The sequence below is a fragment of the Haliotis asinina genome, chromosome 5 (genome assembly GCF_037392515.1).
Source record: "Haliotis asinina isolate JCU_RB_2024 chromosome 5, JCU_Hal_asi_v2, whole genome shotgun sequence".
NCBI classification, from domain to species: domain Eukaryota; kingdom Metazoa; phylum Mollusca; class Gastropoda; order Lepetellida; family Haliotidae; genus Haliotis; species Haliotis asinina.
In genome coordinates, this window is record NC_090284.1 from 9,769,211 (window position 1) to 9,785,927 (window position 16,717).

The 16,717-nt window shown below is 38.6% G+C and overlaps 2 protein-coding genes across 4 annotated transcripts in view; one reads left to right on the forward strand and one right to left on the reverse strand.

Annotated features, from left to right (window-relative positions):
• LOC137283634 (diacylglycerol lipase-beta-like) overlaps nucleotides 1-3,608 on the reverse strand; it is a 29,830-nt gene extending 26,222 nt beyond the window's left edge. For both annotated transcript variants that reach the window (XM_067815230.1, XM_067815229.1), the window contains exon 1: nucleotides 3,447-3,608. In XM_067815230.1, coding sequence (XP_067671331.1) covers nucleotides 3,447-3,541 — 95 coding nt within the window. In that variant the 5' untranslated portion in view covers nucleotides 3,542-3,608. The remainder of the gene's footprint in view (nucleotides 1-3,446) is intronic.
• A 122-nt stretch (nucleotides 3,609-3,730) lies between these two features.
• On the forward strand, nucleotides 3,731-16,713 carry LOC137283635 (DNA polymerase subunit gamma-2, mitochondrial-like). 2 transcript variants are annotated; one of them, XM_067815231.1, is made up of 11 exons: nucleotides 3,731-3,756; nucleotides 4,817-5,003; nucleotides 5,370-5,474; nucleotides 6,415-6,467; nucleotides 6,860-7,001; nucleotides 7,171-7,276; nucleotides 7,752-7,925; nucleotides 9,480-9,629; nucleotides 10,770-10,945; nucleotides 12,682-12,778; nucleotides 16,211-16,713. In XM_067815231.1, exons 2-11 carry the CDS (start codon nucleotides 4,840-4,842, stop codon nucleotides 16,268-16,270), a joined length of 1,227 nt encoding a protein of 408 aa, XP_067671332.1. In that variant the 5' UTR covers nucleotides 3,731-3,756; nucleotides 4,817-4,839; the 3' UTR covers nucleotides 16,271-16,713. The 2 variants fall into 2 exon arrangements, with proteins under 2 accessions (XP_067671332.1, XP_067671333.1); XM_067815232.1 differs by lacking the exons at nucleotides 3,731-3,756; nucleotides 12,682-12,778; nucleotides 16,211-16,713 and adding an exon at nucleotides 11,165-11,267 and having other exon boundaries at nucleotides 4,823-5,003.
• Nucleotides 16,714-16,717: the final 4 nt, after the last annotated feature.

Consider the following 16,717-nt stretch of genomic DNA (forward strand, 5'->3'; position numbering starts at 1 on the left):
TTTCTTAAGTATCCAAAAACGTGGAACACAAGGATGCAATTTACAAGTGTAATGTACGCTTTCACATACAGTTAACACTACGGTCATTTGAAAGCTAAGGATCTCTAGAGATTGTAAAGGGGTGTATGCTTGTAAACTGAAAGCTAACTAAGACAAATTCTAAACATATCAAAGCCTCTGCAGCTTGAGTAAGGGTAGATATAGCAGGACAGTGGGAGCTATGACACGGTGATCACACTGCTCAGAGCAGGCTTCATCCACACAGGATGCTCACAATAAACTGCACTCTAGACCAATTTACCATATACAAGTTGGTAGGACTGCTGAACAAGTTTAGTTCTGTGAACTACTGGGAAACTATATCCTTGTGGGCATTAAAATAGTGAAAGGACCATCACAAAACACACACAATAGAAAGGGTAAATGAACTGTTAACTTTAGTTGCATTTCCTAGAGTAAGCCAACATAATAACATCTACTTAATGGTGTATCTGTATGGCAATACGGTGTATGAACTGTTCTGCTAATTTGTGTGCCATCCATCCTTCAATCAACATGTCTGCCAAAAGTTGTAATCCTATTGATTGTGTGGCTGGGTACTGCCATCCTAACAATAATTTATGTCATACAGACTATTACCAGGTAAGACATCCTCCCATTCCTCTATCCAAAATAATATTCATAAATTAATATACACTAAAATTATTAACACACACTAACACAACAATTACTGGAGAACTCAACACACATAACTAAAAAGCTCCCAAACAAAATAAAATATAAGGGGTCAAACAGCGGACATATCGAACAAGTTCTTGGCACTGTACATATGTTGTTTAACTTGTTGCCATTTGATGAATAAGCAAGGGAAAATTTAACAGAAATTGTGAGATTGTAAGTAGGATAATTCCTCACAGATGTGCAAAATTTGACTTGGTTCTTACAAACATTCTACACTACAATTCTACCCTAGAATGTAATGCACTTTCAAAACCTCCATAATTCTGATCATAGCCTTTAAAATAAGGCTTGTAACTTGTCAAGCGGACCACTGTCTGCTAGAGAGAAAAGCCAAGCATAAACATCACATGACTCCAATGGAATGTTGCCAACATATTAAAAAGACTATGAAAGACCGAATCGGTCATCTCTTACATATTTTTATTTCATGTTGCAGCATTTGTCCCTGGCTTGTGACTACTGGGTTGATTTTAAATACTACTGCAATGTCACTAAGCTGCGCAGATGAGACATATTTTATTGTCCCGTCCAAGGCATGCACAACTGAAAAACTTGCCTGTAAATATGTTTATTTTTAACAGTTTTCACCAAAAATACCACACTCAAATAACCAAGAAAAAAATGACCAGACTTTTTTTTATAAAAATGCCACATTGTAATTGTTCCTTTCTATGGAGCCGAATGTGTCACATGGGCTTCCATACATGGTTGTGACCCCGCTCTATAATGAGTAACCCAAAAACATGGTATGTCACTTTTCCTGCTTGAACTGGGGGACATACATGAAATGTTTGCTGCATTACAATCCAGCGGACAACAGAAAATTCGGGTAAACTGCACTTTACGGGTCCCTGGAAGTGTACGTGACAGGCATGCGCAGAAGCCATATTTACATCGAAGCGAGCACTAACACTGACGCCATTTTTGTTTACTCTGGCGAATAACTGCCGCTGTTTTATGGCCTTGTTTGACCTATTAAATTACCTTTGGATTATAATCGAGAATCAGCTCAAGACCTTCATTTCTCAACATTATTTTAGGGTCAGTATTATGTCATTGGATTGTCAGTTGCAGTGTTTATTCATTTTTTAAGATCACGATATACAATTTCCCAGTGCTAACCGAATGTATGATTTTTTTGCAATCTCATATTTCAACAGAATGGGGGGTTTAAGGGGGGGCAGGTGCCCCCCTACATTATTTTCACATATTACTTATCATTTCTTTTCTATTCCTAATAAACAAAAAGAGGTGAGTTTATCTGATGTCTAATATCAAAACGCTTCACTTACATTACAAGAACAAACCTCCGCTTGCATTAAATTCATCCGAATCCTGAACACCATTTTCTTGATATTCAATTTCAATCATTTTAAACTATGCATGGGTTTTTGGGGTCAAACGCAAGGCGGATAAACATAAGAAATGTAACAAAAGGATCATCAAAACAACGTAAATATTTTTACCTCACGATGAACTCCACAAAATAACTATCATACAATCCTTTCGCAGTTCCATACCTGGGCAGGGGCGCTTTCACCACTCTCCACGTACTCGCAATTTTATTAGTGCAAGCACCATTCACTCCATTCACAAGTTCCTTACTATGATTTACTGTCACATGCTCGTATCCCATCTCATTCAAGTTGTGGCATTCCTAGTAACCCACTACCTTATTTGGAACATTCGACACGTGCGTCCACATTTGACCAATCAGAGAAAAGGAACGTCATGAGGATTTCCCTTTGATTACTTACGATTGGATTGATGTTTTCGAGCATTACTAAAATTTGTGTTTAAAACTCTCATCTTTTAGATGAAGTTTTAAATTAAACTTTCGCCAGTAAACACGAAAATGACCTCTAAATTTGTCTAAAATGCCTTCTAACGGAGATCAGCTCGCTCTCGCATGCTTTTCTTTTATCTATGACGCGCTGTGCGCGTCACTTACTGCCAAAGGCAGTAAGCTAGCGCCAAAGGCGCGTACACGTTACTATAAAATACATTTCTACTTCCGGGTGACTGCCGAAGGCAGGGACCCGTAACCTGCAGGTGTCCCGAAAATTCTAACAATAAATTTACAAAAGGTGACATAATATTTACCTACAGAATTACAGTTTTGATAATCAACGAGATGCAATAATTTAGATGATAATCTTTTGTGTAATTACCCAAAAACGTGTTACATTGTGGTAAGTCTACTGGCCAGCAAACAGATAAGGTATCAGTTAATCACAAACGTCTGGTAGTAGCGCTTGATTTGTACTTTTGTAATATTTCACACATTGTAACATCACTACGAGAGGCTACGAGAGTGACAACCAAACTGTGTTGACATGTGCTACAGCCAGGGGTTTGGCTGATACAAAGTAATAACTAGTATGGAAATAACGTCAAGCAGTCCAATATAGAGATCGCAGCCGCCGTTAGGCCAGTGTATATGTTTTGGAGAGCTCTTTCCGGTTATGGACACCGTTATAACTGCTTGAAACCCACCGAAAGCTTAGTTTGGATTGTTTACGCCGCACTCAGCAATGTTCATAATCTAGTCCTAATCTAACAATCCAGAGATCAACAGCACGAGCATCGATTTACTCAACTGAGACACGATGGCGTATGTCAACCAAGTCCGCGAGCCTGACCACCTGATCCCGTTAGTCGTCTATCGAAAGTGTAACAAATAAAACATGTCATTTAGCATTTACCATGCAAATCTGAAGCAGTTTTCTATTATGATGGGGAAGACAAGGTCATCGCTGCCTATACCCCAGCGCCTGTTGAAGGCCACGAGGCCAGGCATGGTTGAGGGCTTGACGATTCGCTCAGCGTAGCGGTCGACAGCGTTTCCCCAAAACAGTAGCCATCTTGAAGGTAACGACAAGGATTGATTTATTATAACACTTTCAATTGGCTGAAATGCGAGATGCCTTAACAAAATAACCAATCGTGAAAGGTATATAGACTAAAGGAAGTTTATGGTTATACATGCATGCGCAGTGGTACTGCGTCAAACACGTGGGTTTGTTGATATAATAGTTTGAGACATTGACATGTGACGCATGATGAGTATATATTTTAAGTACAGCCTTGGTTAAATTACCCACAATAGCAGATAGTCTGAAATATGTAAATCTTGTGGTTTATTTCTGTGAGACAACCACTGTTAGAAATGAACAATGTGAATAAATCATCAAAGTGTGTGTATACATACGAACATGATCTTCAACATGGATAATCTATAATAGGGATAGGTTACTTGGTTCCGTTCTCAGCGCAAGTTTGGCAGCGCTTAGCAGTACTGTATATAGTCTCCCTGATACGAACTTTTCAGTAAATATAGCTTGAGGGAGGGAATGCATAGTTAAGTATGTGAATTGGCTTAATTCTTCACACTGTGCACTATGCGTGGCTGAAGTGAGCAATACACAAAATCTGAAACATTAACAGCTTGAAGACCAGTTGTAATTATTTGTAAATGCACTAAAAGCGAGGTAACATCTTTGCTATGAAAGTAACATCACATGTACATCAGACTTTAATATGTTGTGCACTTTATGCCTTTGTTCATGCCTGTCTTGAATTAACAATTTAGATAGCATTGGATGAAATAGATTCACTGACTTGTTTTATCATTGTTCAAGTTTATATAGTCATTTTTAACATGCAATGAACAAGGCTGTATCATATAAGCACACAGTGGAATTTGATGTATTTTCTTGGGAATTTTAACATTTTGTAACTTACGTCAGTATTTGTATACATTGTTAAGAAAGTTATTTTTTTAAAAACATGACAATGAGAATGTTAGAGTGTAGTGTATGAAAGTTTGGGGTTTCTCAAAAGGAAACATTTCTGGGTTAGTGGCATACTTGAGAGCACTGTATTGCAGAATGTAAAACGCACAATTGACAATTGTGTGACTATGTACATGTATATGTATATGCAGTGCCATTTGTTTAACTCAAAACCCAAGGAATTAGAGAAAATGTTTCATGTGCAATCACAGACATTCGGTAGCCTGTTAGTCTGATTTTACATGTATATGATTGTTAATTCAGGTGTGTTGATTCTACAGTGCCAACATACACTGCAAGCAGAATGGGAACTGAAGCAGCAACAAGTTGTATCAGCAAGCTCTTTGAGCTGTTGCAAGTTCACAGATTTGTCATGTCAAGAATATGTACAGTGAATGGAACCGAGGCACACATGTACTCTTATGGAACTCCTGGGGTGCTGCTTAGGAAGAATATACTCCATGAATGGTAAGCGCATTCAGATTGTATTATTTTTGTAGGGATAAATTACTGACATTTTGACAAGCTTTTGTAGGTTGTCGCCTTAATGCATTTTATCAAATCTAAAAATCTAGATGCTTAGAATAAGTGTTAGCAGCATTGGTAACCTTTTCAGAAAATGGCTGCCATTTCTTCAGCAACAATTACAGTGTTTACCCCAGCAAGGATGAATTTGGCCAGTATATGTGAAAAACAACAATTCTATCGTGTAAAAATAATGATTTAGACAACATTGTCCGTTATATTTTTATATTATATATCTCTGTGATTAAAATCTTACTGTCATTACAGCTGAAAAAGACATTCAAGACAACCACAGATTTACCATTTCAGGTGGAATCACATGGTTTCTCTCCAAGAAAATACATTTCCAGTGGAAGCATCAGTTGTCTCCCCTAACTTGTCAAACTCAGGGACTGGTATAGCATTAGGACTCAGGTATAAGTTTATTAGTTTTAGTTTCTGTTAGGGATTGTAGCAGGATGTAGAATAATCCCATACATGATTTCCCAGTTGTGTTGTTTTGCTGACACTGTTCACCTTCTTTGAAGTGATTCATTTAGTTCCAAAGGTTATTTTGGCAACAGTGACACAAGGGCATTTTGGAAGACTCCCTTGAATTAAGTAAATATGCTTGGTATGGGTTGGATAGCCTTTATGACTTTTTGACACATTATCTACATAATGTTCAGTGTTTGTTTCCAGTGATATCAGTGCAAAATACACTTTGGATGGCTTCTGAATTGTGGAATGGTGCTGGGGTAGTCTACTGGTTAAAGCGTTCTCTCGGGATGCTGAAGACCAGAGTTCATTTCCCCCAAAGGTTCAGTGTCTGAAGCTCATTTGTGGTGTCCCCTGACATGATATTGCTGAATGTTGCTGAAAGTGGTGTAAAACTCACTCGTTTTGATGTGTTGACATTTCACTGAAATCCATCAGTGCTCTGGTGTATCTAGAGAGGGAGAGCAGTGTGTGCACACCATCCCTCTTTTCCAGCTTCTTTACATGTTATCTATACCCTTTTCCAAGTCACATCATAATTTTTGTAGATAATGTGAACCTATTATCTCATTATCATGTATTTGCCTCTGAAATGCTTATATCCAGAATGTGGTATGTGGTATGTGTATGGAAATGGATTTGCAGAAAGACACACTGTTAGATTGCAGACTTTCACAAGCTTGATTGGTGGATGATCTATGTGTGGTGTGATAACTATCACAAATGATTGTAAACAACATTTATATGTATGCAAATGTAACAATTATGTCTAAGTATGAATTTAATTTCTGAATTAATGAAATTGTGCAGGATGTTTGTCAGTGATTGTGTATCAGTGTAGAAAGTATTTCTTTAATTATACTTCTGTATTTTTCAGGGAAGAAAAGACTATGGTTGCGGATGTTGGCCTAACGTCATCTTTGTCTAAAAGTAAATACATTATCTTGCAGTCTTTCTTCTCGAATTTGTTATTATTACGTTTGTTTATCTTTTTGTCATGACTAAATAGGAAGAATACACATAAGAAACATGTTTGATTGCAAGTTTGGTGCTGATGAGGGGATGCACCACTGAAGGATTGCATAACTTGAATATTTCAGAGTGATGCAATATAACAGAAAATAGAACACATATATATGCACGCAAGCACACACACATGCAAGCACACATGCACACATGCATGCACGCACTCCTGGTGAGGGTGTTCTAAGAGAAAAACCAATTCTTTTATTCATTTTCAATAAAGCTTCCTGAGTTATTTTGATCAATGTATTTGCATGAGTTTCCTTGGAAATATATCCACAATTGTTTTTTTTTTTCAGATTTACTTGGCAGTTACCTTCACAGTCTGGAACAAGTCAATAGAAGACTTCCCCTCGCACAGGCTGCAGTCGGTACCTGCTTTCAGTTCCATCAGACTGAGTCTGAGGACAACAGCTCACCCCAACACCCACTTCTCTCACAGTAAGTTGTCCTAGCACTTACTGTTAGGGCTATGCAATCAACTGCGCTCAGTAGCTTTCTTAACACTGGTTGATCCTCACATGGGTTTGGATACCAGTGTTTCCAATATTCTCATTCTTGGTCAGTTCAACTCATGCTCTTTTATTATTTTAATCTGATATTGTTACAGAGGTCTGTACCAGACACACCTGGTCCACCATTATTACTGTGCCCCAGGCAGTGCCTCACAGAACTTCGATCACTGGCTAAGTCTCAGACTTCGATGGTGGAGACAGGTATTGAACCCTTAACTGTTTCTTGGTTTACAATTACTTACCAAGGTGAACACTGCTGTAAAGAAAAACTGCTACTGTTGAGATTTGATTTTCTAAATGCATCAACAAATATTTTTACAAAAAATTGTGTAAGTTCTCAACAGACTTGAGGACTCACAGAAGAAAACATATGCAGCCCATGTCATCATGAAGTATTGTTATCAAGCCAACACAGTATGGATGTGATCTGATGACAGTGTTATTCCCCGGGAATGTGATATAGAGTGCTCTGAGCTGTGGACATACACACCTGGAATGACATTGTAGAAAATAACTTTGCCTCTAAGAAGTAAATACATGTTTGTGCTGAAAGATGTGATTGGTTGATTTCTTTCCAAGCTGTTAATATATTAGCTGAATTAAACAGAAACATGTAAATTTGCAATTTCGCAAGTAATGATGTTTCAGAGCATGATTTTTTTGTCATTATCTTCAGTTCTCCAGCAAGCCATCACAGTTTGTAACTAGCAACAACGATGTACCTAATGGGAAAACTTCTTCATCTATAGAGTATAAGTTTCCATGGGGACAGAGTACAATAGAAACAGTATGTAACCATGGTGATCATGACATCAAACAGTTGGAAGAGCAGTCAGGAATAAACCATCAGGTTAGTAAAATATGAAGTATGAAAATGACTGCAGCTAGTAGTAGTAAGTCTGTGTATATTATAGTGTAGAATAGGTTTCCAAGGCCAGAGCAGATCTGATTATACTGTGACCTGGTTTATTGTGTGACATTGATGTGATAGTACTAAATGTTTCTTACTGTGGTATAAATAATATTATCACATCCAGGCAGCTTCTGTTACATGAGATTCCACAAAAGAACATTTCTCCTCAATATCTTGTCTGTCACTGACTCACAGAGGCAGTGAATACTTATCTCCTATCAGTGCAGACAGAAAGTTATCATGAAAACATGTCATGAATTTTGCTGCACTGACCATTGCTGCACTGACCACTGCTGCACTGACCACTGCACAAAACAATTGAATGACCCAGTGTGAGTGTGCATTATGCAGTGTGAGTGAGGTGATGCGGCGTGTGCATGTTCAGGTTTGAGCTTGATCCAGTATGATTATATGATCAGTGTGGAAGTGATCCCTTGTATATATGATCCAGTGTGGGCATGATCCAGCATATATGTGATCCAGTGTGAGCATGATCCAGCATGTGTGTGATCCAGTGTGAACATCATCCACCATTTAAAGGTGGTCCAGTGTGAACATGATCCAGCATGGGTGTGATCCACTATGAACATGATCTGTCATATGCGATCCCTTGTGTTTATGATCCAGTGTAAACATTATCAAGCATGGATGTGAGCCAGTGTGAACATGATACAGCATATATCTCTGATCCAGTGTGAACATCCAGCATAGATGTGGAGCAGTGTGAACATGATCTAGCATATATGTGATCCAGAGTAATCATGATCCTGCACATTTGATCAAGTGTGAACATGATCCAGCTTATATATGATTCCATGTGAACAAGATCCTGCGTAAAAATGATCCAGCACGAACTTGGTCTAGCTTATGTATTATCCAATGTGAACACAATCCAGTGTATGTGATCCAGTGTAAACATGATCCAGCATGAACATGAACTATCATGTATGTGATCCTGAGTAATCATGATCCAACATATGTGAGCCAATGTGAATGTGATCCACCATATAAATGTGATCCGGTGATCAAACATGTATGTAATCCCACGTGAACATGATCAAACATGTATGTAATCCTGTGTGAACATGATTCAGCATATGTGATCCATTGTGAACATAACCTAGCATATGTGGACCAGTGTGAACATGATCTAACATTGATATGATCCAGCATGAACATCATCCAGCTCATATATGATTCAGTGTGAACATGATCCAGCATGTATATGATCCAGTGTGAATGTTATGCTGCATGAACACGATCCAGCATATGTGATCCAATATGAACATGACCCAGCATGTATGTGATCCAGCGTGAACATGATCCAGTATATGATCAAGTGTGAACATGACCCAGCATCTATGTGATCCAGTGTGAACATGATCCAGCATATGTGATCCAGTGTGAACATGATCCAGCATGTGTGATCCAGTGTGAACATGATCCAGCATGTATGTGATTGATCTTGGTTCTTGTGTCTGCTGCTTCCAGGCCCGAGCCAGTAGGAAAATGGTGTATCCCCATGTCATTGAGTGCCAGACATCACTAGAAGACGCTATGGCAGCTTTTCTGGCAGATGCTTTCCAGGAGAAACAGACCTTTTCTACAAACAAAACTATCAAGCAGAATGGTGCCAGAATGGTAGTAGTGAAACTATTTTACTGAGGCTTTTTAACACTAGTTGAGACAGGCATGAGTAAAGGTGAGGGCAGCGGCAGTTTGCGATATGAGAAGCATCTGAAACATGTTACATGATAAGTAAGTGAGTTTAGTTTTAGGCTTTTCATCAATATTCCAGCAACATCACAGTGGGGAGACCACACATTTCACCCACGTGGGGAATCAAACTCAGGGTGTTGGGGTAACAACAAATGCTTAAACCATTAGGCTAACCACATCCCCCATATCCAATAAAAGAGATCAGTCATACAAAGTAATGGGCCAAGGTTATAGCTCTCTCAGTTAAATGATTCAGAAAAGGTTTCTATGACCTTTAATTATTCAAAGTAATATCACAGAAACTTTCAAGATTAAATCAGACATGATACAGCAAGATGATTTTTACATCTCACCTTAATTATAAAATTTCCCAAACTCAGAAAATGTTGAGAGAATGTTAGACCTAAAATGGGATTTGTGTTTTTTATGTGATTACAGACAATATTTTCATTAAATTATCTTAAGTCATGTCATAGTGCTTCATGTACTGTGTGTATGAAACTGCAAATGAGCCACTACGTTCAGTTTAATTCCTGATAGATTGTCTCATAAAAGATCTGCCTAATTTTAGGATAGTTGAGGTAGATAAACCACCCCACTAACTTGATCCTTAAAATCAGGGTCAAAATTTTATATTTCATACATAAGTTGCCCCGGAAGAGCAGTGACCCGGGAAGGTCCCGGGGTGGAATGGGCCATCAACAACCCATGCTTGCCATAAAAGGCGACTATGCTTGTCATAAGAAGCGATTGACAGGATCGGGTGGTGAGACTCGCTGACTTGGTTAACATATGTCATCAGTTCCCAATTGCACAGATCGATGCTCATGTTGTTGATCACTGGATTGTCCGGTCCACACATTATTTACAGACCGCCACCATATAGCTGGAATATTGCTGAGTGCAGCATAAAACTAAACTCACTCGCTCACTCATGAAAGAGCGGTTCCTAACTGCGATTAACTCAGAAGACATCAAAAGTATTTGTATTTTAACCATAAAAAATATAATAATGTATGGGAGAGTCAGTATGATAATGTTTTCAATTTCATATTTTCTCAGGTTTTACAGTTTCATCCACATTTAGCTCCATACAATGTCTCCATGGTGAACACAGGCTCCAAGTCCAGAGAGTTACGGCTTATTACTACACACTGGTGCCAGGAGCTTCGAGAGGCAGGCTTGAGGGTGCTGGACACGGCCGATGTCAGCTTGACACAAGAAGCTCAGTTCAAACGGTATGAGTCTATGACAAACTAATGTTGAAAATGCATGATTTATAGCAATCAGTGGCTGTAGTAGATGATATTGGATTAGTGTGACAGCTAATTGAAACCATGCTGTTTTTTTCTTGTATGTTTCATAATTTGTAGGTTTCAGAAGAAAACACAAAAGCAACTAAATATTCACATTAATAATCTGGCCAATGGTGTATCTTCTTTTGATTCATGTTGCAGGTACAAGTCTCAACACACATAACAATTTGTCTTGATTTTTACCTGTCTGCACTATTTACAAACCCCCTCCATTATTCACACTTCTATAGTGCATCAAACCTGTATATTAACCAAAGTTGTAACACAAATTAACTGTTACAGGTCATCCTAAGGATTTTATTGTTAATCACCTTTCATTAATGGTTTGAGCGAGGCAATGATGGTGTCCATGTCATAGAATCTCTATTTGAGTTACTCTCAGTTGTTGTGGTCCTATACCTTCTACTGCATTATTGAAGAATCATCACTTTGAATAGCCTGATGACATTCCCTATCTCGGTGTGTTTATAGATTTGATGTGGAGACTTCAATTCACCACATGATTAGTCAATTAATATTTTTGGGCAACAGATGCAGATTTTTCGCAATGATGCAAGTGTTCAATTCGCAGCATTTGATATAATTTATTAAATAGTAGAATGGATCTTATTGAACTTGTCTAGAATAAAGAAAAGTATGTAACCAAAGGCAACACAGGTGTTTCCAGACTAGGTCCCAGGCACCCCTTGCTTGTCACCGTGTCAACCAGTGTGTATCCAGGCAACACAGGTGTTTCCAGACTAGGTCCCAGGCACCCCTTGCTTGTCACCGCGTCAACCAGTGTGTATCCAGGCAACATAGGTGATTCCAGACTGGGTCCCTGGCACCACCTGCTTGTCACTGTGTCAAGCAGTGTGTATCCAGGCAACACAGGTGATTCCAGACTAGGTTCCTGGTACCCCTTGCTTGTCACCATGTCAACCAGTGTGTATTCAGGCAACATAGGTGATTCCAGACTAGGTCCCTGGTACCCCTTGCTTGTCACCGTGTCAGCCAGTGTGTATCCAGGCAACACAAGTGGTTCTCTATTTGGCCCTTGACCAGTAAACAGAAACCCTTTTAATACTTTGTCCATCTGGATTCATAGATGAAATAAATGCTGCATAAGTGTTATGTATGATCTGTCCATAATAAAACAGAAGTTGTGTTAGATGTGATGGTCTACCTACATTATTGGCACAATTTCTTGACTTTAGCAGGGGCTAGCTTGAAAAAATATTTGTTGCTATGTTGCCACTTAGTTAAAATATATATTTTGAGGTCAGTAAGCGTATCTCATTCTGTGGTGACCAATACACTTTCACTACTTGTTTCTGAAGTGAAATCGCAACCAGTTTCTCTGCATGGGGACTGGATAATTCACAGGGCACAAGATAATTTGTGAAAATATGTGTGCCAAAACCTTTTGATGATCAAGACTTGAGAAATAACAATTATGTTTTTTAATGTTTGATAAATCAGAAAACATCAACAGGACACAATACCTGACCTGACTAATTTCATGTCAACTCACAGCAAATATTGCTGTGATTGCTAAGACCACCTGATTACCTGACTCAGAAATTATTGTTTCTAGGACACCATATTTAAACAGGATATAGCTGCATACAGTCTTTAGTCACTCTCTATATCCCAGTTAGCATATCCACCTGTTACAGAAATGATGAGCTGGGTGTACCATATACTGTAGTGCTAAATGATCAAACTCTCGACACTGGGGTCATCACCATACGTCATCGAGACACCATGTTGAAGGTAGGTGGAATCAGTGACTCCGTGATTAATTATATGGTCCCTGGGGGAATGCAGTTCTTGCACTGAGCTTATAGAAAATTAACTGATGTTGAAGTGTGTCTTTTATCAATCATAGTAATCGACCATTTAACTAAAAAAATTGTCACAAACATCATTTCATATTATTGTTCTGAACAAACAGATCCTAAGTTTTCTATAAGCCTTCAATTACATATTCATCAAATATGAACTATTCTACTCAACTTTTGACAGGGATAATCTGATATGTTTAAACACCAACATGACATACAAGGTTTGAGTATCATGGAGTGATACAAATGTCTTTATCAAACAGACCCGTGAAGGTTCCAGGGTAGAACAGGCCTTCAGCAACCTATGCTTACCATAAAAGGCCACTATGCTTGTCGTAGGAGGCGACTAAGTGGATCGGGTGATCAGGCTCGCTGACTTGGTTGACACATGTCATCGGTTTCCAATTGCGCAGATTGATGCTCATGTTGTTGGTCACTGGATTGTCTGGTCTAGACTCAATTATTCACAGACCGCCGCCATATAGCTGGAATATTGCTGAGTGCGGCATAAAACTAAACTCACTCACTCACCTTATCAAACATTGAGTGGTACACAGGAACAAGATGTTGCATGCTGATCTTTGTAGCTCATTTATGGAGTTAATAGTAAACCACATCCTGTAAATAACTCTGTGTGACAATGAATATCTGAATACTACCACATGAAATTAGACTGTATTGATCTGGGAGGCATGTGGTGAACACAATTGTTCCACCATGTGTTACATTCCACGATACGGTGTATGCTTGGCTGGCTGTTTAAACTTTAAATATGTACACGTCATGAAACAAGGCTTATTGTCAGGGTTAAAACAGGGAACATCACAAAACAACTCTTATCTTTATTACTTTGAGTTGTTTGTAAGTTTTATGTCTCTTCTAGTCAAGTGGTTCAAGCTTTTGCTCGTCATGCCATAGACTCTGGTTTGATTCCCCCTATGGATCCAAAGTGTGAAATCCATTTCTGGTGTCCCTTAGCGTGATATATAGAAGATACTAAACGGTCCTCCATGTAATAGCATTTTTATAAATGAGTTAATGATTTGGTGTCAAACAAGAGAAAGCTAGTTTCATACAAAATCTTTCACGAGTTTAATGAAAATGGTATTTCATGGAAGCGAGTTTAGTATTCTGCATATTATTCTCCAGACTACCACATTATGTCTGTAGTCCATCCACCTTACAAATTTAGTGCTACTGCTAGACACACATTAGATGATCCTGCGCACTAAACGCATTTGTGACAAGAGAGGCGGTACAACGAAGTGGGGGAGTACACTTGGCTGCTACAGGTAGCTTGATGATTATGCACGTGCAATACATGCTAACCGTGACATGAAATCCACACCGCATATTCCTTCGAATGATAAGACTGCAATTTCAGTCACAAGATACTGATATTCCACGCTAACCTTTAGTTAAGACGAAGACAAATAGATGATTGGGGCATTGACAAGCATTTTAGATGTTCAACAATTTTGTTAAAAAAAACCCAGGAAAATGTCATTTGCTTCGTGAAATGGATCGGTGGTCCTAAACATATTTGCTCAGTAGATTGTGTTGATTCAATTCGTTAGGATTGTACCTGTTCCCAAATCGAGTGTGCTATAACAATTCATGCGTGAAACGCACGGTGAAAATGAACTTCTCGATATTTATCACAGCCTGCCTCCCTCTTGTTTCAAGTGGATCGTTCTGTGGGGCGTTCCCAAGTATGCAAATTGGGGTCATTTGTCAGGTCGTGGATCATCTTATATGTGTTTACCAGTAATCAACTCCTGGCTTTCATGTTTTACTTTACATATAGCTGTCTCCTAGTCTTTCATTCACTTGATGTGATGTATACACATACACCAGAATGTTGTGTTCTTCAAATAAAAAAGCTGACAGTCATCAAATTTCGCCTTTATGTGTATCAGTTCTAAATGCCATTCAAAGACTGTTTTGCACTAGTGTTATTACTTTTAAACCACTCCAGTTATGTTTAGGGGCTAGGCTGTCACTGCTGGGTCCCTTCAACAGTCAGGCTAAAGTACTGCTGGAAATAGAAATAGCAATTATTTTAGGCTGTTAGTCTACTCTGTATCCCTCAAATTTATACAACCGCAAATAGGATATGTTGAAATAACTGACTTCGACCTAAATGGGCATTCAGTGTGATGCGTAAGAGGGATATCCAGAAATGCATGTTTACTCATAAAATCAGGCAAATCTTAGAAAAAAATATGACTAGCTGCTGAAAACAATAGATTAGACCATAGATGGCATTTAGATCGTTCAGCCAGGTATGACAACAGAAAGTCGACTCACCAGCCATGACATGCATGTGCTGCCTACAGGTGCAAGGGGTCATCTCAAAGGTGTTTTGTGCCTTTTCATGTGTGTTGAGTATGACTCATCTAATATTCAACATCTTTACGCTGTCTTTCTGTCATGAAGTTTATGTTAAGATATGTAAGAGAATGATACCTGTTACCCATTGTAAAGCATTGTATTAAATGTGTCAAAATATATAGGTGGCCTGATCACCTAAAGATCGACAGGACTGGGTATTGTTTTATGTTAGGACATGCCATGTACTACTCCTACTTCAATTCCTCTATCGGATTATCATATCTCAGCTTTTATCTCTATCCCCCAGCCTGACCCCAACCATCATCTGCCACTTTAACCATCCTGGTTTTGGTTTTGAGATGACACCTTCTACCTGTTTCCTTTTATAGTGATAGTGAGACTCCATGGTAGCGACATGCTTAATAGTTACAATGAAAGTTATTATTTTCCATGACAGATATTGTTTATAATGAAGCGAAGTCTAATTTTAAAAAGGGCATTAAAAAGTGTCCTTTGTAATAAAGTATCATTGCACACTAATTTGCATAACTGTAACTGTAGTTAGGCTGAACTTACTTTAACAGATATTTCACATTGTTGCACATCAACTACATAAATGGTAGAAACAAACGTGACAAAAAACATTTTTCTATGTCTGACAGTCCTATAGCATGTGTTGAAGCAGCTACATGCACGATGAGCCCTCTGAATGAATGGTCACGGCCTTGAAGTAGAGACTAACTACAGCGAGTGAGCGAGTTGTTATAGAAACATTCCAGTGATGGCAGGGAAAAGACAGAAATGGGTTTAACACATTATCTAGCCTCATGTAAGAAAGTCGAGATTTCATTGGTCCACGTGACTCTGATAAAATACCATGTACAGCCATCATGAATCGGGACTGATAAAACCCTGTGTTTCCCTTGACACGATGTGATAACTTATATTGTAACCATGTGACAAACAAGTGGAACGTGTTATGTGAGGAGTAAATATCTGATGGCTCAAGACACTGTCCTTGTTTCAGGAGCAAGTTCACATTGGCAAGTTTAAGGAGCGTTTGGTTCGCTACTCAAGTCCAGTCTGATTAGCAGCGTGAATGGTGACAGTGCATATACACACATCTTTTACCACAAGGAGCTCCCTTTTCAGTAACTTATACTGATAATCAATATCTTTGTGGTGCTTCAGCTGCACTTGAATGGTTTCAACAGATTGTTTTGTCTGTTATCCCACTGAGAGTAGACATAAGATGAAAAAAGTGAGTGTGTAAAAGGAGAGATATATGTGCATGGATATAGATACATACCACCTGCTTTCGTAAGTGCCTAAGGGGGAATAAAACGTAACCCTACATGTCTGCCCTACATACATAATTATATGTATGGAGAAATAAAACATCGTCTGCATAGTGCCATTTAAGCAGGGAGCTTACTATCTGTAATTTCCTGAATTTTTAGTCTACAGTGATATAAATTTAGAGCTCAATGGTAAAGCACTTCCATGAATAAAATGAAGAGAGAAAAACAATATA